Source organism: Saimiri boliviensis, chromosome 2 (assembly GCF_048565385.1).
Source record: "Saimiri boliviensis isolate mSaiBol1 chromosome 2, mSaiBol1.pri, whole genome shotgun sequence".
Lineage (NCBI taxonomy): Eukaryota > Metazoa > Chordata > Mammalia > Primates > Cebidae > Saimiri > Saimiri boliviensis.
The window spans coordinates 53,524,896-53,552,004 of NC_133450.1; the positions used below are offsets into that span (position 1 = coordinate 53,524,896).

The 27,109-nt window shown below is 35.3% G+C and overlaps 1 protein-coding gene across 3 annotated transcripts in view; it reads left to right on the forward strand.

The window, feature by feature from the left end:
- The window catches only part of G2E3 (G2/M-phase specific E3 ubiquitin protein ligase), a 58,586-nt gene that overhangs the window by 14,755 nt on the left and 16,722 nt on the right, over positions 1-27,109 (forward strand). The window contains exons 2-11 of one of the 3 annotated variants that reach the window (XM_074393284.1): positions 5,051-5,091; positions 9,190-9,312; positions 10,868-10,965; positions 13,424-13,525; positions 17,116-17,240; positions 18,261-18,423; positions 22,898-23,004; positions 23,672-23,788; positions 26,519-26,643; positions 26,744-26,876. In XM_074393284.1, the coding sequence (XP_074249385.1) occupies positions 13,427-13,525; positions 17,116-17,240; positions 18,261-18,423; positions 22,898-23,004; positions 23,672-23,788; positions 26,519-26,643; positions 26,744-26,876 (869 nt within the window). In that variant the 5' untranslated portion in view covers positions 5,051-5,091; positions 9,190-9,312; positions 10,868-10,965; positions 13,424-13,426. The remainder of the gene's footprint in view (positions 1-5,050; positions 5,092-9,189; positions 9,313-10,867; positions 10,966-13,423; positions 13,526-17,115; positions 17,241-18,260; positions 18,424-22,897; positions 23,005-23,671; positions 23,789-26,518; positions 26,644-26,743; positions 26,877-27,109) is intronic. The other 2 variants (XM_003924236.3, XM_074393285.1) reach the window with 2 other exon arrangements.

The window sequence follows — 27,109 nt, forward strand, 5'->3', positions numbered from 1 at the left end:
CTGTTGTTTCCTTCTTGTGTTCATAAGTTATCATTTAGCTCTCACTTCTGAGTGAGAACATGCGGTATTTGGTTTTCTGTTCTTGCGTTAGTTTGCTAAGGATATTAGCCTCCGCCTCCATCCATGTTCCTGCAAAAAACATGATCTTATTCTTTTTTATGGCTGCACAATATTTTATGGTGTGTATGTACCACATTTTCTTTATCCAGTCTGTCATTGATGGGCATTTAGGCTGATTCCATGTCTTTGCTATTGTGAATAGTGCTGCAGTGACCATACGTCTGCATGTGTCTTTATGGTATAATGATTTAGAGTCCTCTGGCTATATACCCAGTAACAGGATTGCTGGGTAAAATGGTTTTTACTGCTTTCCACAATGGTTAAACTAATTTACACTCCCACCAACAGCATATGTTTCCTTTTTTTTTCACGATCTTACTCGCACCTGTTATTTTTTTTTAACTTTGTGATAATAGGCATTCTGACTGGCATGAGATGGTATCTCATTGTGGTTTTGATTTGCATTTCTCTAATATTTAGTGACATTGAGCTTTTTTTCATATGCTTGTTGGCCAATATCTTAGTGAGAAGTGTCTGTTTACGCCCTTTGGCCACTTTTTAATGGGGAGGTTTATTTTTCTCTTGTACATTAAAGTTCATTATAAATGGTTTTGATAAAATTCAACATCTTTTCATGCTATTCTCAACAAACTAGGTATTGAAGGAACAAACCTCAATATAATAGGAGCCACATGTGTCAAACCAGCAGCCAACATTATACTGAATGGGTAAAAGCTAGAAGCATTCCTCTTGAAAACCAACACAAGACAAAGATACCCTCTGTCACTACTATTCAACATAGTATTGGAAGGCCTAGCCAGAGCAATCAGGCAAAAGAAAGAAATAAAGGGCATCCAAATAGAAAGAGAGAAAGTCAAACTATCTCTTTGTAGATGACATGATTCTATATCTAGTAAACCCTTTAGTCTTGGTCTAAAAGCTTTTCCCGCTGATAAACAACTTCATCAAAGTTGCAAGATGCAAAATCAACATAGAAAAATCACTAGCATTCCTATACACCCAAAACAGCTAAACTGAGAGCCAAATCAGAAAGGTGACTCCCATTCACAATGGCCACAAAAAGAATAAAATACCTAGGAATACAGCTAACCAGGGAGGTGAAAGATTTCTACAATGAGAATTAAAAAGCACTGCTCAAAGAAATCAGAGAAAACATAAACAAATGGAAAAACATCCCATGCTCATGGATACGAAGAATCAATATCAAAATGGCTATACTGCCCAAAACAATTTACAGATTCACTGCTATTCCTATCAAACTACCAGCAACATTCTTCACAAAACTAGAAAAAGCTATTTTAAAATTCATATGGAACCAAAAAAGAGCCCAAACAGCCAAGGCAATCCTAAGCAAAAAGAACAAAGCTGGAGGCATCCCATTACCTGTCTTTAAACTATACTACAAGGCTACAGTAACCAAAACAGCATGGTACTGGCACAAAAACAGGCACATAGACCAGCAGAACAGAATAGAGAATCCAGAAATGAGACCGCACATCTGCAACTTTCTGACCTTCGACAAAGCTGACAAAAAAGCAATAGGGAAAAACTCCCTATTTATTAAATGATGCTGGGATAACTTGCTAGCCCATATGCAGAAAATTGAAGCTGGATACCTTCCTTAACACCATACACAAAAACCAACTCAAGACGGATTAAAGACAAATGTAAAACCCAAAACTATAAAAACCCTGGAAGACTACCTAGGTGATATCATCCTGGACATAGACATGGGCAAAGATTTCATGACAAAGACTCCAAAACCAATCACAACAAAAGCAAAAATTGACAAGTGGGATCTAATTAAACTTAAGAGCTTCTGCACAGCAAAAGAAACTACCAACAGAGTAAACAGACAACCTGCAGAATGGGAGAAAATATTTTTGCAAACTATGCATCTGACAAACATCATGTTTTATTATGCAGTGCTGAATCAGATAAATTAATTCTTTACTATATATAGGGCATCCAAAGATAACATTTCTGAATTGTAAAGAGAAAGAATTTAGAGTACATCGAATAATGCATAGACTAAGTTGAACCTTTCCGATTAGTGATTTAAATCAAGTCATTTCTATAGCAAGAATATTCATTTTTTTAAATGCTAGATTAAAAAAATCTATTTCTCTTTCAAGTTACTGATTCCAGCATGTTTTCTCTGTATTCAATGTCACCTTTTATTTCAGTAAGATTAGGCACTTTAGAAAATGTTGGATGGTTAGAACCCATTTATTTATTCAAATGTTAGCCACCAGCTGGAATGAGAAGGAATTTGACTTACTTTCTTGTATTAGTGTTCTGATGCTGTGTGGCAAATAACTCCAGAACTTGCTGTTTTTAAACAATAAACATCTAATTACTGATAGTTTCTGTTGGTCAGGGATTTGCGAGCAGCTTAGCTGTGTGGTTCTGGCTTAGGATCTCCTATAAAATTGCTGTTAGGCTGTTAGCCAAGTTGCAGTTATATGAAGACTTGATTGGGGCTGGAGGATTCACTTCTAACATGGCTTATTCACATGACAGAGGGTAGAATACCTCCATTCCTTACCAACTGGGTGTCTCTATGGTGTATATTGAAAATTTTTATGGCATGGCAACTGACTTCCTCCATAGCATGTAATCCATGGTAAGTGAGGAATAAGTCACAGTGCCTTTTATGACGTTGTCATTTCTGCTACAGTCTTTTTGGTTGATGCAAGTTAGCAAGCACTGAGCACATCTACAATAAAGGAGAGGGGGAGGCTCTACCTTCTGTCTACCTTCTGAAGGGAGAAGTGTCAAACTGTGAGTATTACTGACTGATCAGTTAGAAGTAAGCCGTGGAGGATGCTCAGAATACCTTTTGACAAGTATCCATATCCATTCACTTATACATTAAATTCTTTATGTTTACTCTAAGTGAAGTGCTATTTATTATGTATTTATGGAATTTTCTGCAATGAATGCATGTATATGGATGGATTTATGATATGTTGAATTCATCACCACAGGCTGAATTGTAGAGAAGTCCTTTAAGAAGAGGCATTTTATCTTCTATTTTGTCAATTTTAAGATGGACTCACCCCTTCTACACACACACTTCTTACCATATGGATATTCAGTTTTTCTAGTACCATTTGTTTAAAATATTTTATTTTCCCTTGTTGAATTGCTTTATTGTCTTTGTTGAAAATGACTGGAAAAATATGAATCTGTTTCTGAGTTTTATTGAGAACTAGTGATCTCAGATGTATCAGTATGTTTAAAACTATGTTCTGTAGGTTGTGATCTCAATCAATTTGTTCACTTAAGGCAGTTCTGTAGTTATTGTTTGAGCATGTATAAATATCAGAAGTGCCATCATATACCTGTAGAGTAATAACAGTGCCTCCAAAAGAAAGAAAAGTAAAGAAAAAAAAAAAATCCAAGAGACAATATAGGAGTGTTCCTTTAACCCTACATTGATGGTTGTGAAGAGGAGCTAGGAAAAATAGTAGTCTAGACCTACTTAATTACAAAGCCCCCTTAAAACTAGGCTCTTAGTTGTTATATATATATTTTTTAAGAATACCAATCTTGATGGCATGCAATATGATTTTGTAAGGAATAAACAAAATGTTCAAGGTTTAAAGTCAGAACCGTTAAAGAGGTTTGGACTGTGACTTTAGGAAAGCACAGAAATGTGTATGAGCAAATCTTATGTTTAAATCCAAAACATCTTTAATAATATGAAAGATAAATTCTAATTGTAAGGAAGCATTGTATAAGTTTAATTTGGTTAATCAGTCTTCATGAAATAATCTATGCCCTACATTTTGTGGTGTCTTAGGTTTGACGAAATCTGACAGCAATTTTTATTTGTAGTTTTTGCTCTTTGATATATAATATTCTGTATTTTTTTTGTGTGCTCTTTCATTATTTTCATGTGAAGTGCCCATGGTATAGCCTGTAATCACTCGGTTATGGGTTAGCCTATTCCTACTTAACTCTGTGACCTTGGACAGGTGTTTAACCTTTCTGAAAAGTAGTTTTTGCAGCTATTAATGAGATTATATTTACCTAGTTGCATTATTATGTTTATTCTTTTCTGCTTAAATTCCAAGAGACGGCATGTACATTTTACTTAAATCTCATTAACATGTCTAGTAGGCTGTTCATACACCCTTGGTGAAGTGAAACCTTGATGTTATTAAGATGTTGGTCTTCCTTTATTTGATCTTTTAGAAAAAAGCAATGATTTTAAGTAGTTTTATTTGTTTAACTAGTGGGGAGGGAGGAGATAGGGACCAGTGTCTTTCAAAAGCATGTAAGTGGTTGAGCACTACTGTACTAGAAAAGGTAATGAGACAGTCAAGTGCTTGCAGACCTGTATAGAATCTCAGTAAATGCAACAGCCACAAACATGGTGTAGACTAATAAAGGATTGTTTTATAGGCTATACAAATGCAAATGACATTGCTATTGATGATGTGCTTGTTTCTCCCCCCTAAATGATGAACAATTCTGGGTAAAGCTTTGGGTAAAAATTAAATAGAAATTCCTTGATTAAAATAGGAGTTGTAGTTCTGGAAATACAATTTGTTAATGTATAAAATGGGCTTAAATTCTAGGTTAAGATAATTACAAGTAGATTTTTTTGACCTACTTGACTGTCCAGATGGAAATTTGAAAGTCTAGACTATCATTTGTCATGTAGGACTATTTGGTGCATTGCAAGATGACCTGTAATCCTGGTCTCTTTCCACTAAATACCGGTCGTCATCTTAATTGTTTTGACAACTGAAAAACATTCCCTTCAATTTAAAAAATGTTCCCAGACTCTAACACCCTCATCGAGAACTACTGGTCTTAGATGTATTAAAGGTAAGAAAATTTAAGTACTGGAGTATTATATGACTTACTTGTCATTATGCATTGAATGCATTTAATAAAAGGTGTTAATTTGAGACTTCTACAATTAAGGTGACTGTATTATGTTATTTTTTTATAGTAAAATGAATGAAAATAAACCTGGTGACTCACAGAACCTTGGTAAGTAACTGTATTTAAAATAATTTTATTACAATTTAAGTCTTTTTAGGACGTTACTCAAACAATAGGAATGAAGAGGAATGAATTCCCTGGCACATCCTTAGTTTGTATGTCCACGTACTAAAGCGTAATACTGCATATATGAATTTCAACAAAATCCTATCAGAAGGCAATTTATTTGCCAAATTTTATTTCTATTATATATATGTTTATCAGATATGGTTTATATCTGAATAAAATAATTACTTAAAGGAAAAAATGCAGGTGAGAACAATTTAAATAATGCATAAAAGCTTAACATGAAAAGGAAAACTGGCCAGGTGTGGTGGTTCACACCTGTAATCCCAGCACTTTAGAGAGGCTAAAGCAGGCAAATCACTTGAGGTCAGTAGTTTGAGACCAGCCTGGCCAATGTGACAAACCTCATCACTACTAAAAATAGAAAAATTAGCCAGGAGGCGCAGCTACTTGGTAGGCTGAGGCAAGAGAATCGCTTGAACCCAGGAGGCAGAGGTTGCAGTGAGCAGAGATCACACCACTGCACTTCAGCCTAAGCAACAGAGCAAGAGGGAAGGGAGAGAGGGACAGAGGGAGAAGGAGAGGAAAACACTTCTACCTGCCCATAACAGTCTCTCCCAGTAGATGCAGTCCCTTTTGACCTTTGCTTTTAGTTGTTGTTTTCTTCATTTGTTAGTTATAAACAGTATCCATTGACTTGCTACCATGAAAGATGAAGAATTTAAATGATTACTTTATACTCTTCTGCCACTACTTTGCCTTCATCCACTGTATTTTAGAGCTTTTTTGATTCCCTCTAAAATTGAAATATTAAACTTAAAACTGTATCTTGACCATTATTTTTAGAGTGTCTTAACACCAGATTACGTTGTACAAGGAAATTTGTGCTCCTAAACCTCTTCTACTTTCCTTCCCTGCTTCTACCTCCAGACTTCTATCAATTATTGCTAGTAGTTCTGAAACTTCTAGTACTTCATGGGCTATCTCTATGCATTTGCCGAATGCAAATACTCACCTACTATTGATACTTTTTCCTAAGATTGGCTGTTACTTTGCTTACATTAGTGTATTTAAGGTGGAAACTTTTACTTCATTATAGAAACCAGTGTCGATTACTACTCTAGATGGGAATCTTAAATATAATGAAATGAGCACAATTCTAAATTTTAAACGTTAAAACTTAAAAGCAGCAAGGTGCAAATGAATATAAAAATAATCTACTTATAAAAATACATGCTTGAAACCTACTCTGTTCTACATTCAGTGCCCTCCATAGTGGATAGAGGGAGACAGGGTAAGAGAGCAACAAATGGAAAACCACAGGTCCACAGCATACAGCAGGTGCACCTCCATCCAGGGTTCATGGCAAGAATTTCCCCTCTTGTATAGTTTCAGCCAATTCACAAGGACTCCTCTTTTGTGGAATCAGCTAATTCTACATAATCCTGTTTCTCTTGAGTTTTATGCACACTAATAGGTAAAAGTGTAGGTATTGTGGATGGAGTTAAGGTGGAGCTGCTGGAGTAGGATGTCCAGAGCAAATGTCAATTTATTGGAGTTAATGTGAACAGCTCTCTTGTATGGAAGGGAAGGAAGAGGAGCTGATATCTTTTAAAGGGTTAGGAGAGAGACTTTGAGTTATGATTTATCCCTTTAAACTGGAGTAAAGGAGGGCAGAATAGTTAGGATATTTCACTCTATTAAATACAAGATCATGCTATTTCTTTTCAGTTCCAGAATTTATTTGGTGAGCAGCCTGTTAACAAATATAGCACCTTTTAACATGTAACATCCATTCTTGATTACATGAATTATTTAAGATAAATAATACTAGTTTCCATAACTGGTAAATGCTGAAGTCTTAATGATTTAAAACAATAAAAGTTTATTACTTGGTCAGGTTACAGTCCAGTGTTCCTGGGTTAAGGAAGACGGGGCAGTTAGGGAGTTTGCTGCATGTAATCATTTAGAGATGCAGGCACCCTTCATCCTGTAGGGATCTGCTGCTTAGGAGTCCTGTCTTTTCTTTTCAGCTAGTGATTTTCTACTTGTTTCATTAGCATCTTAACTTTTCTGTACAAATAAACATATAACAGAAAAGATTAGTTGTTATTATACTAACATTCAGTTCTATCTGTATGTCATATCCTGTTAATTATTTTAATATACACTGTCTTAGTCCTCACTAATGCATAGTTTCAGGCAGGTACTATTATCCTCATTTTTATGATGAGGAAATTGAATCATAAAGCACTAGTGAAATAAGCTAGTCCCAGAAAGACAATACTGCATAATCTCACTTATGTGTGGAATATAAAAAAAGTCAGACTTATAGAACAGAGTATAATGATGGTTACCAACAGCTGGGAAGGTTGGGAGATGTTGGTCAGGGGATACAAAATTTTATAATAAACTGGCAGAATAAGTTCAAGAGATCTGTTAAGCAACATGGTGAGAACAGAGTATAATGATGGTTACCAACGGCTGGGAAGGTTGGGAGATGTTGGTCAGGGGATACAAAATTTTATAATAGACTGGCAGAATAAGTTCAAGAGATCTGTTATGCAACATGGTGACGATAGTTAATAACAATGTATTGTATACTTGAAAATTAGTAAGAGTAGTTTTTAAGTATTCTCACCACAAGTAAATGGTAAATATTTAAGTAATGCATATGACAATTAGCTCTATTTAGCTGTCCACAATATGTACATATTTCAGAACATCATGTTATACATTTTAAGTATATACAGTTTTCTAAAAAAGCATTAGTTGAATCTTAACTCAGATCTCTCTGACTCTACAAGTTGTATTTGTGTGTGTTGGGAGGGGTGGATAAAATAGATATAAAAAATTCACACTTTAACTATTTTGAGATGTACAATTTGATGGCATTTAGTACATTTACAGTGTTGTAAAACCATCACCACCATCTGGTTCTAAAACATTTTAATCACCCTCAAAGGAAACCCTGTACCTATTAGGTAGTCACTCCTCATTTTCCCTGTCCTCAGCCCCTGGTAACCACTAGTCTGTTTTTTGTATGTCCCTGTGGATTTACTTATTTTAGATACTGTAATCCATAAGTAATTACCACTCAAATAAGTAAATTGAGTAATATTGTGACTCCTTGTGCTTGACTTCTTTCACTTAGCATAGTATTTCTAGGTTTATCCATCCTGTAGCATGTATATTACTACTTTCATCCTTTTTATTGCTGAATAATATTTTGTCATATGGGCATACCATATTTTGTTTATCCATTTGTCCATCCTTTGATGGACATTTGGTTTGTTTCTACTTGGCTGTTGTGAACAGTGCTGCTATGAACATTAGTTTATAAGTATTTGTGTGAACATCTATTTTCAGTTATTTGGTATGTATATCCAGGAATAGAATTGCTGTGTTATATGGTAACTCTGTTTAAAATTTGAGGACCCACTGGACTATTTGCCAAAGCGCTTCACTATTTTATATTTCCACCAGCAGTGTGTGATGTTTTTTTATTTTCAGATCTTTGTTAGCACTTGTTATTGTCAGGCATTTTGATTATAGCTATCCTCATGAGTGTAAAGTGGTATCTCACTGTGGTTTTTATTTACATTTCTTATTTCTCTAAGTGATAACCAGTGTTATCAAGCATCTTTTAATGTGTTTAATCGCTCTTTGTATCTTCTTTAGAGAAATGTCTATTCAAATCCTTTGCCTATTTTTAAATTGGATCATTGGTGATTTTGTTGTTGAGTAGTTTTTTAATGTATTCTGGTTACTAGACCCTTGGGAGATACATAGTTTTCAAACATTTTCTGCATGCTGTAGAGTGTCTGTCCTTTTTCTTTTTTCTTTTTCTTTCTTTTTTTTTTTTTTTTTTTTTTTGTTGTTGTTGTTGTTGATGTTGTTGAGATGGAGTCTTTCTTGCTCTGTTGCCCAGGCTGGAGTGCAGTGGCATGATCTCAGCTCACTGCAACCTCCGCCTCCCAAGTTCAAGCAATTCTCCTGCCTTAGCCTCCTGAGTAGCTGTGGATTACAGGCACGTGCCACCATGCCCAGCTAATTTTTGTATATATATTTTTTTATTAGAGACAGGGTTTCACTATGTGGGCCATGCTGGTTTCAACCTCCTGACCCTGTGATCTGCCCACTTCAGCCTTCCAAAGTGCTGGGATTACAGGTGTGAGCCACCACATCGGTCAGTAGTGTCCTGTAAGTCACAAAAGTTTTAAATTTTAATGAAGTCCCAGTTAATCACTTTTTTTTCTTTTGTTACCTTTGCTTTTAGTGTCATGTGAACTCTGAGAAACCATTGCCAAATCTAAAGTCACAAAGATTTACCCTTATTCTTTTTTCTAAGAATTTTATTGTTTGGCTCTTATGTTTAGGTCCTTGACTGGTTTTGAATTAATTTGTATATGTGGTGTGAGGTAAGGGTTCATCTATGTTCTTTTGCATGTAACTAGCTAGTTGTCCCAGCACTATTTATTGAATTGACTATTCTTTCCCCATCGAATGGTCTTGGCACTGTTGTTGAAAATCATTTGACCATAGGTGTATAAATTTGTTTCTGGACTCTTCTTTTTCACTGATCTATATATTTATCCTTATGTCAGTACCACACTGTTTTGCTTACTGTAGTTTTGTTTTAAGTTTTTAATCTTCTCCCCTTTTTTTTTGGTCAGTCTAGTTAAAGATTTGTCAATTTTGTTGATCTTTAAAAAGAACCAACTTTTTTTTTATTCCCTCTATAGTTTTTTTCTTTTTTCTAGTTCTTTAAAGTATAAAATTAGGTTATTGATTTGAGATTTTTTTTTTTTTTTTTTTTTTTTTTTTTTGTAACATAGGCTTGCATGAGCCTAAAGATCAGCCAGAAGTGAAAGCTTAGGATTTCTTGGGTTGTTTCTGACCATGTGTACACCCTTGGGCATACAGGTGACCTTCTAGATTCTTCAGTATTATGTAGGCACTTTTCCAAACTTTTATTCCCTTATGTACCCTCTTTTCCCAGTTTCTTCTTTTCTTCACTTTTCAGTCTGTCTGCTGCTTTCTCTATATGTTATCCCTTGCCCTAGGTTGCTACAGCTAGTATATTTGTTTTAAAAGTTTTTTGACAAACAGCAGAGGCTCCAGCCCTGAGAGAATTCTGAGGCAGGCAAAAGAAAGGCAGCATCTGAGCTTATCCCTCAGGGAGCCATCATACAGGTCAAAACAATCACTTTTTTTTTTAGAACAAGGTCCATTTCATTTTACCCTTCTTGGACCAGTAATCTGCATCAGGAACATGGGCCACCCTAAGACCACTGCCCAGCTGGGCAGTGGGGAATGGTAGGTGGGTAAGTTAAATGTTCTCATCAAAATTAGTAGTTTTGTTTCTTCATTAAGCATTCTCCTAATTTTTGTAAGTTTTTTATTAGATTCCAGAGCTTCTAAAAAGTAAATTCTAACAGTTTTTAGCAGTTTAATCATTGCTTTAGTGAAAGAATGGAGTTTTGTAGTTCCCCAACCAGTTATTTTCAGTGATGTTACTTTACAAATTGCCGTTTTAACTACACACTGGAATTCGTCATTAAAAATTGGTGAAAAACATAAAGTCATATTAATGTTTCAGAAATAGGTATTGGAAATTTTAAGTTACTGATATCAACATAGTATGATTTGCTCTCTCAGAAAGAATTTAACACAGAAATTGAGAGAAGCACCAATTCCATAGTTTTTTTTGAAAATTTAAATATATTTTTATATCTATTTACTTTTTCACTGTTAGCTTGTGTTTTCTGTCGAAAAAATGATGACTGTCCTAATAAATATGGAGAAAAGAAAACTAATGAGAAATGGAATCTCACTGTACATTACTATTGTTTGGTGAGTATAATTTATAATTAAATTTTAGATATTTGGTGTTCTAAAGAAGATAATAAGATTCTAACACTGACTTCTGAGAACTGGATAAGTCATTTAGCTTCTCCTGATCTCATTTTGCCTATTATAAAAATAGAAAATTTTTTTGTGTGTGTATTGGATTCTAAGATTCTGAAATTACTTGGTACATATAAAAACCTATCATCATTACTTTTTTTTTTTTTTTTTTTTATCTGTAAGGCCTAAGTGAAAAAAGAAAATGATTAGGTCTATAAGGAAGGCATTTCTATTGCCACTTTCTTATTTCATTTGTTGCCAGTGATAAATCTGAGGAAAGACTTGTTTGAAGTTTCAGGGAGTAGAATAAAAGTATTTCATTTCACATAGAACCTGGAAAGAAAGGTTTTGGCTAAAGGTAATAAAGATTTATGCAAAAGGAAACTTTATGGGTTACCAGAAGAAAGCAAAAGAGTGATTTCATATGCAGAATTAGTCCCTCCCCTATTCCCCATTCCCTCCTCCAGTTTCTCACCTCACCGAATCTGTGCCTTAGTATTAGTGGCACATTATTACCTTATCATGCCAGGCTTGCTTTAGTACAAACAGTGTTTCTTGATGCTATATAGTTATCTACTTCTGCTTAACAAATTATTGTGAAATTTAGCAAATGTTTGTCATCTCACACAGTATCTGAGGGTCAGGAATTTGGCTGAGCTGGATAGTTCGGGCTTAGAGTCTCATGAGATTATTGTTGAGATGTCAGTCAGATTACAGCTGAAGACTTTACGAAGCTGGACGATCCATCTACCTCTGATGGCACACTCATGTGGCTTTTGGCCTCGATTTGTTCTAGCTGTTGTCCAGAAACCTCAACCTCCTGGGCCTCTTAGTAAGACTACTCATGACATGACATCTGGCTTCCCCGAAAGCAAGTGATGAGAGAGAGAAAGAGAGAGAGAAATCATGATGGAACTAAATGACCTAGTCATCACAGCCACACACTAATGTCACATTTGCTTAATTCTGTTGGAAACAAATCATTAAGTCTGGCCCACACTCGAGGGCTATTAAGCCTCACTTCTTGAAGGAGTATCAACAAATTGTGGACATATTTTTAAATCTACCACCATTTATGTTATAATTATTTTAATGGTTCTTTGAGAAACCAACTAAAGTATTCCTTGGTCCTCTGAGACTACAGTCTTGTGCCTCAGTACCTCATAGGTTAATAGAATAGTAAACTGGCCTGGGAGCTTGTTTATAAGAGAACATAAAGTTGTCATTCCAAATTTGTTTATAAGTTAGAGTCTAATTATCTTTTGCAGTAAAACGAAAATCTTTTCATTTTTCTAAGTCTGTTTTACTTTTTTTCAATCACAAAAGGAAGATTATATTATTATACTTTTTATGCAGTAGAATTAGGAGAGCCATTTTATCTGTCTGCAGGTCATGGCTTCATAACAAATTCTTAGTGTATATCACTTATTTCTCTCTACAGTATACTGGTTAAAATTCTAATCACAAATTTGCTTTACAAAGTGTTTTTGAATTACGTAATACATTTTGATCTATCAAAATTTCCATTATGTTCTGTCTTATTCAATGACAGTAATACTTTTTTCAAAAAGTACTGACCCCAGACTTAACTCTTTTAATATTCTATTTCATTATGAACAGAAAAGTATAGTGATATTACAAATGGTAATAGAATACTTGAGCAGAAAGGGACTTAGATACAATCTAATCCATTGTTCTTATTTTCATGTTTAAGGTCTGAGATTTAAATTATTTGCCTTGCGTTTCAGAAGTTTCAACAGAGCCTGATTTGCAAGCCAGGATTTCTTATTCACATTCTACATTTTTTCTTGATTCAGGCTTCCTTAACATATATAAACAATGAAGCTTAAGTCAAATTTTTTAAAAGTCAAACATATATTACTGTCACAGTGGGGATTAAGGACAAAATTGTTTTAAATCATATGTTTATGTTAACTAGAATTCAATAGGTTTTCTCGTAAATTAGCCTTAATGATTCAGAATTTAGCTAGATTTAAAGTTAGCCTGAAATATCACTGAATTAATCTGAATCGTCTCCATCTGTATTTACCACTTCTTTGTAAGCTTCATTGTAGGTGTTCTTTCTTTTTTTCTTCATTTAGCCCACCTAACCACTCACTGCCTTCCTTCCTTCCTATCTTCTTTTCTTTTTCTTTCTTTTTTGTTACTTCCTGCAATACTTTTAGAAACTAGGATATACAAACTGATAATATATAGTGCCTTCTAAATCAAACAATGTGAGTAGCCTCTTACTTTGACCATGAAAAATAACTGCTATAGAGAGCTACTTGAAATTTGGGCCATTTTGTATCTATTTTTTATTAGGCTGAATAGTATGGACATGTATTTTCAATTCCTAACTAGTTTCATAGAGTTTATTTTCTAATTGAGAATATATTCATAGTTGATGTCAAGTGGAATTTGGCAGAGAGGTAAAGAAGAAGAAGGAGTTTATGGTTTTCTAATAGAAGATATCAGGAAGGAAGTAAATAGAGCTTCTAAACTGGTAAGTAAATTATTTTATTATTACATTAAATGCCATAAATATTGTCAGTACTTGGGAAGTATTTTCTGTCAGTTTCTGTACTAGAAATTTATGACTATATGTGTCAGTGCATATTTTTGTCATTTAAAACTTAAGAGAACAGTTTCTATTTTTGCCCCTGAAAGAAAGCTTAATTGAACGTGGATAATACATGTGACAATACTGGATAATACATGTGACAATACTGGCTTCACTTCTTTATCTTATTTCAACTTGTCCATCAGAATTAAGATCTGATGGTCAGTCTTCTCTATCAGAATTATGATTGTAACTCCACTCTGCTGTTCTGCAAACCTTTGAACCTTCAATCCTGAGTCCACCCAACCATTTGCTTTTTTATTCTTTGGTGGTGGTGGTGGTGGTGGTGGTGGTGGTGGTATTTTTGTTGTTTTGAGACAGAATTTCGCTCTTGTTACCCAAGCTGGAATATGGTGGTGCCATCTGGGCTCACTGCACCCTCTGCCTCTCAGGTTCAAGTGATTCTCCTGCCTCAGCCTCTCAAGCAGTTGGGATTACAGGCACATGCCACCATGTGCTGCTAATTTTTTGTATTTTTAGTAGAAATGGGGTTTTACCATGTTAGCCAGGCTGGTCTCGAACCTCTGCCCTCAGATGATCAGCCTGCCTCAGCCTCCCAATGTGTTGGGATTACAGGCGTGAGCCACCGCGCCTGGCCTTTTTTATTCTTATACCTCAGTTGCTTACGTTGTAATACTGGATTGAGTTAGAAATTACACAGCTATGCAGACTGGTAATTCATGATCTCTATATCTCATGACACTTCTCTGACATTGTATGGTTATATTCGGTGCCCCTTTCTATTTTCTAGGATAGGCATTCTAAACTTTGGCCATCTTCTATGTAATAACCACTATGCTATATGCAGGGAAAGGTCTCCGTAAGGTCTGAGTAAAAATAATGAGAGAGAATGAGACTATTGGAAGTATACGGAGTTCTGTTCAGAGAATGTGATACCAGAATTGATTATTTTTATTGGGGAGCATTTTGGGTGATATTGAGGGGATTAATCATTACACTGGGGGAGAAATGAAGGGCATCAACACGTTATAGTTAAAGTCAAAGATTGTCCCATAAATGCTGGAGTTGTTTAGACTTTGTTTCAACTGGTGCCAAAGTCGTGAGGTGGAGGAGTGACTAGGAAGTTAGCAGATAACAGATGGGTAAATGTCATTCGGCTTAAAGGTCCAGATTTTTCAAAGTGTGAAAATTGAGTAGTGGCCTATAGTATTGAACAGAGAACTAAAATAATGTTCTTTGTCCCCTTTCCTGCCCTGTCCATGTCCCACCCCATACCAAGTCTGGAAATTAAGGAGGATGGAAAAATAAGCAGCTTTATTCAAGAAGGTCTAAAAGGAAAGCACATAGGAACATTTATTTTAGTTGAGGCAAAGAAGTGCAGGCACTTACTTTTGACAGTATCAAGAAGGTAGGAGAGTTAATGGTGAAAAGAGAGGTTCTAGGGCACAAAGAAAAACCCTGGGAGAAAGCATGAATCTAAGGACTGCACAAGATATTAAATGTAAGATATTAATATTGTAATTCCTCAACTTCCTGGTGATAGGTGAGTTTGTGGTAAAAGGTGGTCTCTAAAGGTCCCCCTATGGTTTGGAACTACAGATTGAATATCTCCTATCTAAAATGCTTGGAACCAGAAGCTTTTAGATTTGAGGTTTGTTTGTTTTTGTTTTTGTTTTTTCCAGATTTAGGAATATTTGCTTACCAGTTGAGCACCTCTAATCTGAAAATCCAAAACCCAAAACATTCCAGTGAGCATTTCCTTTGAGCATCATGTTGGCATTCAAAGAGTTTCTGATTTTGAAGGACTTTCGATCTTAGAATTTGGGATTAGGGATATTCAACCTGTACCTGTTTTGGTAAAACATCTGAATCCTCTCCATGTATATTGTGAACCCTTGAAAAGAAGAGCCGTGGTTGTGAACTCAAACTAGAATTCCTTGTGTCAGTTCGTTGGGAGAGTTTCAGGCTGTCCATGTATTCTCCAGTGACCTAGGTGGTACTCAAAGGGGTCAGCAGTAACTCTGTAATCCCTGAATCAGTGACCATTTTAATAGCCATTTTAAGGATTCCTAGGCATTTTATGTACTGTTCTATATTTTGCTAATGATTGATTCATATAATAATCTTTGTGTTTATGTACCACTATTATTTTTCAGTTAGAGGCACTGCTAGTATATTCATTTCCTAGGGCTGCCATAACAAATTTGCTGCTTTAAAATAATTTATTCCCTCACCGCTCCGAAGGCTGGAATTCTAAATCCAAGTGTCAGAAAGGTTGGTTCCTTCTAGAGGCACTGAGAGAGAATTGATTCCCTGCCTCTCTCCCAGCTTCTGATGGCTGCTGGCAGCCTTTGGAGTACCTTGGCTGGTGGCAGGTATTCCAATCTGTTTCTGTCATCATGAACCTTTCTCTGTATATGCCTGTCTTAAATCTCTCTTTTTTCTCTTGTAAAGACATCAATTATTTGATTAAAGGACTACCTAAATCCAAGATGATCTCATCTCAATATCCTTAACTTAATTATATCTGCAAACACCCTATATCCAAATAAGTTCACATTCATAGGTACTGGGAGTTGGGACCTGAGCATAATTTTTTGAAGACTCTAAATCAACTATAGGTGTCCCTAGCGTGTGCCGTGTCCTACACTGCACAAGGGTTCAAAGACAAGAGGGAATGGTAGAGAAATGAAGAAAGGCACAAAGACAGACGTAGAGAAAAGTGGGGCCAGGTTGTCCGGGAAAGTGAAAGTATCAATTTCTCTGGCCCCGTTCTGCCTCAGAGTACTTTATTTTGTATGTTACAAAGCACACAGCAGAGGGAGAGTGCAGTTACTCAGAACAGCCTGTAGTTATAATTCTCATACTTCAGTTAATCTTAGAACAAAGTCAGTGAAAGCTGGTTATCTTTCGCTAGGTCTGACTGCTCTTCTCTGAGACATGCTCATGCCCCTATTATGGTTTCGCTTCTTTGGAGTTCATCCGAAGTTCACAGCAGCCTTGCTGCTGACCCCACCCAGAGGGGGTGGGCTACTCTGATTCTCTACAGGTGTTTAACATCTTTTCATTTGATCCGAAAAGAGTGATCTTAGCCATTTTTTTTACAAATTGGTCTATAATATTTTCCTATTCTTTTTGGTGAGTATTGCCTAATTTATGTACTTTCTCTTGAGATTTCAATGAGCTGTTCAAGTATATAGCTTTTATGTTTATAAATGCTTCAGTTTAAAACATTTTAGTGGGGAGGAAAAGAGCCTTTCTGTCTTATTCACATATTAGGCTAGAAATGTTTAATTTATCAAAAATGTTACAGGAGTGAATCTTCAGTGTCTTGAGATTGTTTCGGGGTAGAACAGTTTTTTCAGGATATTTAATATACCATTATCACAGCTGTTACATGATGAAATAATTTTCAGATTTCCCACAAGGAGTATTTATTTATATCTTGATCATATTATAGTACTCAGTTTTTTGTTTTATGTTGTGATCCCTATTTTCATATATTCTTCTAGAAATGCTGTATTTGCAAGAAAAATGGTGCTTCAATTGGATGTGTTGCACCCCGATGTAAACGAAGTTATCATTTCCCCTGTGGACTTCAGAGAGAATGTATTTTCCAGTTTACTGGCAATTTTGCGTGAGTTATTTAGCTACTAAATATGAAAGTCAACTGTTAAAGGATAGTGAAAAATAGATATCCCAATGATACAATACTCCTGTAAATTTTCTTTTTGGAGCAGCAGGGTTGTCATAACATTTTATATATATATATTACCCTCTTGCCCACCCTTACAGGGTCATTTCTATGTGCCAAATCTTGCAAATTACCATGTCTAGGATGGACCTAATGATTAGTACTCACCTTCAGTTTTCAGCTTTTGGATATAACATGAAATTGTTAATTTATTTATAGTTTAATGACAATCTCCATCTTACATAATTCTGGATTTTTATATCACTCTTTAGAATTATTGTCGACTTATCCTTCACAGGGCTGTATGCATTTCTCACTGAGTAAATCAAAGACATATAAATTCGAGTCCACAAAACAAATATTATGCCCTAGGATGTCCCTGAAAATATTTGCTTCCTGCATACAACTTTAAACATCAGAATGTTTTGAATTTTGGCATTTGTTATCATGAGTATTCTACTTCTTTTAGTATTTGTGTTTTTGGCCTATTTAATGGATTGTTATCATGTTAAAAAATTACAGTTTAGAAAATACAAATGGAAATAAAGTGAATTGGGAATAGGTTATTAATTGCATTTTATGTGTTATATGACTAAAGTAATTTTTAGGTGTAAGTTCCTGCCTCCTTTAATTTCATATGATTTTGAGCACAATAGCATGTACCCACTTGTTGAGTACAATAATGTGTACACTGCATTGCTAACAATATTATATAGGATTCTCAACATAATAATTAGTTTCTGAAATTCTGTGTAAGTAAGTCTCATTACCAGAAAAGTTCAGATTTTGAATGTCCAGTTCTCTCCTTGGTCATAGATTGTGAGACTTAATTTTTAGTGCCAAGGTTCCAGTCTGTTGTAGGTGAATTATGACACAGACACAAATGAATTTTCTTTTATATGGTGCTGTCCTAGTTTTGCTTTGCAGTTCATTCGATTTTTAAAAAATAATTTACATTTTTAGGTCATTTTGTTGGAACCATCGACCTGTTCAAATTACATCTAATAATTATAAAGACTCCTTAACATGCACCATTTGCTTGGAATTTATTCAGCCTATTCCAAGTTATAACATATTACGAAGTCCTTGTTGTAAGAACGCTTGGTTTCATAGAGACTGTTTACAGGTAAGACACACATTCTGTAAGCTTTCTCTGATTGATGTAAAATTATGGCTTGGTGATATAAATTTTAAATAAGAAAGAATTAACGTGTGTGTTAGCTCTTACTACCTGTTACCTTGTAAAAACAGCTTTAAAGCATTTAATTTGAAGCACATTTTACATATAAAATTTACCTTAATTGTACAATTCAGATTCAGTAAATACTTTAGCTGGACGCAATAGCTCGCCCCTGTAATCCAAGCACTTTGGGAGGCTGAGGCAGGGGGATCACCTGAGGTTGGGAGTTTGAGACCAGCCTGACCAACACAGAGAAACCCCATCTCTACTAAAAATATAAAGTTAGCCAGGCAGGGTGGCACATGCCTGTAATCCCAGCTACCTGGGAGGCTGAGGCAGGAGAATCACTTGAATCTGGGAGGCAGAGGTTGTAGTGAGCTGAGATCACGCCATTGCCCAGATCCAGCCTGGGCAACAAGAGCAAAACTCCATCTCAAAATAAATAAATACATACATGCATACTTTAGATGAAACCTTTTAATGTATATTTATACTTACAGAATTTTGTTGTTTTTACCTAAGGATTTTGTTTGCTTTCACAATGAATAAACTAGATTTTAGTTCCTAAGTTCCATTTACATTTTAAGCTGAAAACCAGGATATTTGAAATGATAAAAAGCTTGATAGCAAGTTAAGATGTAAATGTTAGTAGACTTTTTTCCCCTATGGTAAACACTTTACAACTTCTTAACAGGGAGCTAATTACTGTCAATTAATTAAAAATATTGGTTCTTTGGAGTCATCTTATGCTTCAAACCTGATTACTACTTTTCAAGCAAATAAAACACACAACACTAAACAATTTAGTATTTCTTGGATTCTGAAAATACTTGAAAATTTTAAAAAGATTTCAGTTACTAGTAACATCAAATATGTAATATGTATATGTGAAAGTGCTAGTTGATAGTAAAATGCCAAATAACAAAAGATTTTCTTAAGTTTAATACTGTTTGTTTGTTTTTTTGTTTTTTTTTTTTTTGAGACAGAATCTCTCTCTATCGCCAGGCACCAGGCTGGAGTGCAGTGGCACAATCTCGGCTCACTGCAACCTCTGCCTCCCGGGTTCAAGCAATTCTCCTGCCTCAGCCTCCCAAGTAGCTGGGACTGCAGGTGTGCACCACCACACCCAGCTAATTTTTGTATTTTTTAGTAGAGACAGGGTTTCACCATGTTGGCCAGGATGGTCTCAATCTCTTGACCTCGTGATCTGCCTGCCTTGGCCTCCCAAAGTTCTGGGATTACAGGCGTGAGCCACTGTGCCCAGCCTAATACTGTTTTTTTTAAGTTTATTATTGTTTAATGAAATGAAAAGTTATTATTACTAATTGTTCACAGACATATTTTTAAAAGTTCGAAAACATAAATTCTCCTATTTCAGTAAAATCTTAAAAATACTAACAGTACTAAAAGTAGTAAAGCTTGACTGATTATTATTATTATTTTTTGTATGGGCCTTGAATTTTAAATTTAGGATTATTAGTTAAAAGTGCAGGATGAAGGCCAGGCGCAGTGGCTCATGCCTATAATCCCAGCATTTTGGGAGGCCGAGACAGGCAGATCACCTGAGGTCAGGAGTTTGAGTACAGCGTGGCCAAAATGGTGAAACCCTGTCTTTACTACAAAAAAATTTAGCCGGGTGTGGTGGTGCATACCTGTGATCCTATCTACTCAGAAGGCTGAGGCAGGAGAATTGCTTGAACCCAGGAGATAGAGGTTGCAGTGTGCCTAGATAGCACCACTGCACTCCAGTCTGGGTGACAGAGCAAAAATCTGTCTTAAAAAAGAAAAGTGCAGGATGAAGTCTGTTTTGTTGGGGAAATATTAGAAATTCTGTTAATACTTACAAAGAGGTATTTATAAAAGGATCCTAGAGAGTGCAGTTAATAAACAACATCATGAAGTATTATCCTTACCTATTGAGGAAGAAGTTCATATTGTATGAGAATCTTTAAAAAGCATAATTTGTCTTAATTAAGGGTTTGTATTTGGATGAATATAATTGCTGCCAAATGTGTCATCTTGTTAGTTTCGTAACAGAATATTATTTTTCATAAGATTTTTCTCATTTATATGTTAATAATTAAGCATTAAAGAAAGGTTCTCAAACTTGACCTAGTATTAAGGCCTTTTGTGAACACTGAAAATACTGAGTTTTTAATTTTGTCATTAAAAAAGTAGAAATAATATTACGAATAAAAAAGTAGGTCTACTTCATGCAAATATAATTTCATATCTCACTCACATGGACACCTGTCTAGGATATAATATCAATAAGCAATTATTATACTTGATTAGCGCATACTAAGATGGGGCTAATTCTTGAGTCACTCTCTCTAAAGGAGTTCCAGTAACTTTTGTACTCTGTTATCAGTCTTAACTGAAACAGTATATGAAGTCTACCCAATCTAGATAGCTGTATGTGGTTAAACAAATGTCATTACTTGTAACCACTACAAATGCTATACATTGGGATTCTAGGAGAACAGACTAGAGATTAATATCAGAAATTGGTTAAAAACTTTCCATTCTGTGTCTAGAGAATTGTCACTATTCTTGTTCAGCTTTGGATTTCTCTATCATTACCCTAGTCTTCTTGATATCTTCCATGTGTCTTATACTGTTTTTTTTCCCCTCTGTACCAGATACTTCCTTGTATTTTGTACCATATTTAGTAAGATCTTGGCATCTGTCTGCAGTTGCTCAAATATCCTTTAGGTTCAGAGATTTCAGTGACCTGTTGCTTCCCTCCCATACTTGATTGAGTGAGAGAGAGAGAGAGAGAGAGAGAGAGTGTGTGTGTTTGTGTCACTTGATTTCAGTAACTTGTTGCTTCCCTCCTGTATTTGAGTGAGAGAGACAGAGAGAGAGTGTGTTTGTGTGTGTGTGTGTGTGTGTGTGTGAATGAGTGTGTTTGTGTCACTTGCTAATTGTCTGAACCTGGAATCCTCTTTATTAGCTTCTCTCTTCACCATCCATAAATCATTCCCCAGGTGCGATGAAGTCTACTTAGTATATTCTGTGTATCCTTTTTATTGTAATCCTACTCTCTAGTTGGTCTTTCTCTGTTGCCTTATTCCCTATCAGTTTATTCTTGGCCAGGCACAGTGCCTCACGCCTATTATCCCAGCATTTTGGGAGGGCGAGGTGGGCAGATAACAAGATCAGGAGATCGACACCATCCTGGCTAACATATGAAACCCCATCTCTACTAAAAATACAAAAAATTAGCCGGTGACATGCACCTGTAGTCCCAGCTACTCATGCAGCTGAGGAAGGAGAATCACTTGAACCAGGGAGGCAGAGGTTGCAGTGAGCCAAGATTGTACCACTGCACTCCATCCTGGGCAATAGAGCAAGAATTCATCTCAAAAAAAAAAAAAAAAAAATTATTCTTCATACTACTGGCTTTAACTTACCTATCTAGCCTCTCCTTAGTCCAGTTTGGTAAGAATGTAATCCTTAAGTATATTATTAATCGTACTTTACTAATCACACATTCTCTCTCTTGCCAGGGAAACTTCATATATATTTTTCCCCATCCTTGGAATGTCTTCTGTCCTATTTTCCTGGCAAACCTCTATTCTTTTAAACTTAGCTTTTGCTTTACTAACCCTCTGACATATTTATCAGTGTAGTCTTAGGTACTTCTTCCTGTTTCTTTCATGTATATACTTAAAATACACACAGTATTGTAGTTTTATACCTGTATACCTAACTCAGTAGAATTCCTTCAAGTTGAATCTGTCGTATTTTGATTTTCGGTATATAATACCAAATGTTGTTTGTATTTTTGGTGCATAGTGTGGCGTTTGGCATCTATAAAGCAGGAATTAACTGTCTGTTAAATAAATGTATGGTAGTAGTTTTTACTGGGGACTGGCTAGTCTTTCCAGTAGGCTTACAGTTTCCTGTTTCCTTCTGAGTATTCTCTGTCTGGTGCTTCTGTATCTGTATTTGCTGTAGCAGTGAGGATAGGTTTTACACTTCTCCCGTTTGGGGAAGAAAGCTATCTTATAGATTGAGTTAAAAAGAGAAACAGTAATGATTTTTATGTAACATTTAAATACCATTTCTAGATGAAGTAACTCAAGAGTTTCAATTTTTTCTCACATTTTGGAGGACAACACAATATTTAGCAACGAATGACATTACACAGTAAGATTGAGAAAAATATATGGGTGATGTAAAGCTAAGAACAGTCTATTAATTGGCTTTTTTTTAACCATTGAGGAAAATAAGAATTCTAGATTTTAGCAGTAGGATAACTTAGTTTATAAGGACAAAGTTTGAGAACCCACTAACATAGAAAATGTTTTCATAATATATTGTTAAAAATAGGACATGTTCTGTTAGTTATATAATACATAACCTGATGACAGACTTAAATCATTAACAGTAGACTTTCTATTTTCCACTATAGGTTCAAGCAATAAATGCGGGAGTGTTTTTTTTTAGGTGTACAATATGCAATAATAGTGACATCTTTCAGAAAGAGATGTTGAGAATGGGAATTCATATTCCTGAAAAGTGAGTAACATTTAGCCCTTTGACCAAAAAATAAAGAGAGAGAAAGAGAGAGAGAGAGATTTTAAAGGTAGGATTTAATAGCAATGGAAATGATCACTTACATCTGATTCAGTGAGCATGGACTGGTAGTCATTTCAAATGCTGAAATGCAAAACCTCCCCCTCCCCTAGATTGCCAGTTCTTGGAAAGCAGGGACTGTGTCATAAATGTCTCATTCGTTGATTTTTAATTTCTTAATACGTAGCTCAGCTATGTCCAATTTTAGTTGATTGATTTTATACACAGTTATAATAGGCTTCAAAATAGTGTGTATAAATTAAGAGAATCAAGATGTGCTTTAAAATGTGTAAGAATTTTCTTAACATTTAAACACAGGAATCCAGAAATAATGATAGTGAACTTAAAAATGGAAAGTGAAATATTAGGAAAAATGTGTTGTAGAAAAGTTCTTGTTAATTTTTCATTTAGCATTTCATTGTGAGACTAATTAACTGTATGATAAAATGACACTAATGGCTTTATATCTTAAAGAGAATCCTGAATAGGACAAGTGTTACTAATTTTTTCCTAAGTATATAAAAGTTTTTATTTTTAGATTCATTCCTGATCCTCTTATATAACATTATTTATAAGTCAAAGCATATTTTATATCTTGCTTCTTTTATAGAGATGCATCCTGGGAATTAGAGGAAAATGCTTATCAAGACCTTTTGCAGCACCATGAGCGTTGTGATGTTCGAAGATGTCGTTGCAAAGAAGGGCGAGACTATAATGCACCTGACAGGTATTTCTGAAAGTTCAGTTGTGCTTACTGGTTCCTTGTTTAACCCTTCTGCTTAGAAAGTAGGTTTTCTAGTTAGTGAAATGTGGTTTTGCTCTTAGGATGTTAGAAGTTTAAATTGAGATGAGGGATATGTTCTAACGCACATTTACGTCTGTTTACAGAGAAATGTTTGCAGTTAGTATAGTTGTAACCTCTTTCTCTGGTGTATTATTATCACGAGACTCTATTTTCTAGAGTCACACTATCCTATCTGGTAGTCACTAGCCACATATGGCTATTGAGCGCTTGAAATTTCTTTTTTCCAAATTGCGAGGGTGCTGTAAATACATACCAAAGGCTTAGTTCACTAGGGCTGCCATTAACAAAATAGTACTATTTTCTCATAATTCTAGAGGCAGGAAGTTCAAGATCAAGGTATTGACAGGTTTGATTTCTTCTGAGGCCTCTCTCCTTTGCTTGCAGTTTGCTGTATTCTAGCTATGTCCTCACACGAGTGGTCCCTCTGTCAGTGTGTTGTCTATGTCCTGATCTCTTTTTATTAAGAACACCAGTCATATTGGTTTAGGGCCCACCCATATGACCTTATTTTACTGTAATTACCTCTTCAACATATGAAGTGGGGGAGACACATTTCAGCCCATAGTCATATTATTTTAATAAGAGTTAAAGAACTTACATGACCAAAGAACTTTATTGTTAATAATTTTTACGTAGATTACATATTGAACAAAATGATATTTTGGAAATAAAATATGTTACTAATTTTACTTTTTTATATTTTTAATGTGGCTACTAGAAAGTTTTAAATTACATATTTGGTTTACATTGTATTTCTGTTGGACAGCACTGTTCTGGAGGATAATTTAATTAGATTCATTTGGCACTGTTTCTTTTAGACCACTATAAAAAGGGTTTGGCATTTGAAATATATTCATTATTCTTTTGTAATGTCAGTGGATACAGCTCTTCAACAGTTATTTTGTGCATTTTAGGTACACTATACTCTGTTAGATAGTAGGAACCAAAAGTGTCTTCATTTTTTAAGATGTAGGATAAAAAGTAACATCCAGTTTACAAAACCTATGTAGGAAATGTCAATAAATTGTTATCACTGTTACGTAATCTTACTTAACATAGTAAGCTCAGCATGTAGAGCAGAATATTGGGAGCCTTGTTTCTCATAAAAAGTGATTTGGTTGGGTCAGCTACTACTTAATTGTGAAGACTCAGCTGAGGTCTAGCCTGCTCTAGAAAGTTTCCCATAAGCAGCTCTCCTCACTCCTGATTCCCTACTCTGGGCTAGGGGTTCCCTTCATTGTGCTTGTTACAATATAGTTGGCATTATTTAAATTAATGCTATTAAACCAAAAATTCTTAAAAGGCAGAGATCTCATTGAAAGTGTCAAGTAACATGTATTCTTGTTTGTGTTACTTGATCTAGTGACCCTGATTATTCATTTGTTAACACTCATAATACCTCCCTCAAGAGTTGTGCTAAGGCACAGATATAGTAATGTATATAGGATTTTAAGAAGCAATACATTCATGATATTTTTCAAATTTATTTTAGGCTCTTCTTATTTAACTTATATATATTTCTTATATACCATTGGTCTCTCAATCTGTAGCTACAACTCTTCTTTTAAGGACAAAGATGCTATCTAACTGAATGACTGCTTTGTAATCTCATGACCTCTCATCCTAGTAAGAGGAAGGCAGTTTTAGTGAAAGGCAGCATGGTTAATGCTTAAGAGCATGTGTCTGAAGCTAGATAAACTGAGTTGGAAACCTTACTCTGAGACTTGGCTAGTGTGAAATTGAGAGGGCATGTTATTGACCCCTCTATGCCTTTAAAATGGAAGTGACAGTGGTTCTCTCTATCTTCTACAATTGTGAAGATTATACTTTTCCTATGAACACAGTGAGAACTGGACCTGGAGCATAATAAGCACTTAGGTTAGCTGCTGCTTCCTCCTTGTCGTTGTCAGTGGGTAGACACACACACACACACACACACACACACACACACAGAGGAAACACACAAAAATATGCACACCTACACAGAGGGATGATATCTAGTTACCTCTCTTGCCACTGACACTTTTCACACACACGGGTAGCTAACTCTGCTTCTAAATGAGAAGGTGTAGTCATACCCAAAAAAATCTGGAGCCCCACACTATAGCTTATACCCATAGTCATGGAGAAAATATGAATATGGACTGGCATATATCACATAACATAGTGGGGAAACATGGAGCTGGGAATGATGACAGAGAATATAAATATGAGCCAGGTAGGAGGTCCAGATTCTGTTTAACTGCACAATACCTGAGGTGTTTGAACAGGCTTATTTTAGGAAATATTTCTCACCTTGAAATGTATTGAATATTTCATGCATATCAGACACACTGACACAGCAATCTTCCTTTAAGCATAATTATCTTGAAATAGAAAAGATAATTTATTTTCTCCGTTTTTATTTTTTCTGATGTTTATATTCTTTGTGTATGTGCATATGAGTGTGATAAGTTTTAGTTTTGGTTTTTACATTAGAGATATTTATTGGAGCAGATAATCTTTTTCCTCGTTTAGTAAACGTGTGCGTGTGTGTGTGTGTGTGTGTGTGTGTGTGTGTGTGTGTAAGAAGGTAGGGCCTGTGGACATTGCTAGTGGTTGAAACTAGAATAATCACAAAACATTAGTATCTGCTTTTCTTTATGTCCTCAGCAAATGGGAAATAAAGCTCTGTCAGTGTTGTGGCTCCAGTGGCACACATTTAGCCTGCTCTTCACTACAGTCATGGGAACAAAATTGGGAGTGTTTGGAATGTAGGGGTATTATCTACAATTCAGGTAATATTTTGTAATTTTCAATACAGTTTTTATTCAAATGTATGTTTAAAAGTTTTTACCTTTATCTCAATTATGCTAACACTGAAATTTAAATCTGTAGGAGAGTTCCGAAAAGCCAAAAAACATGTTTTACCCAGCTCCAATAATGTGGGGATTACAGATTGTTTGTTGGAAGAGTCATCACCAAAATTACCCAGACAGTCACCTGGATCCCAGAGTAAAGATCTACTGAGGTATGTATTTTTAATTGGAGAAAACCTACATAAAAACATATTTGGAGAAAAGTATGATGGGAAATGCCATGTACACTTAGAATATTAGGTGATCACATAATAGTCTGGAAGAGTATTTTTCAACCTTCAGGACCCAACATTTGATCATGAAATCAGTACAACTAGCATTTTAAAGAAAATGAAATGGGATAGAATAGAATACCAAATACCAAAATGCATCATACTTAGGAAAA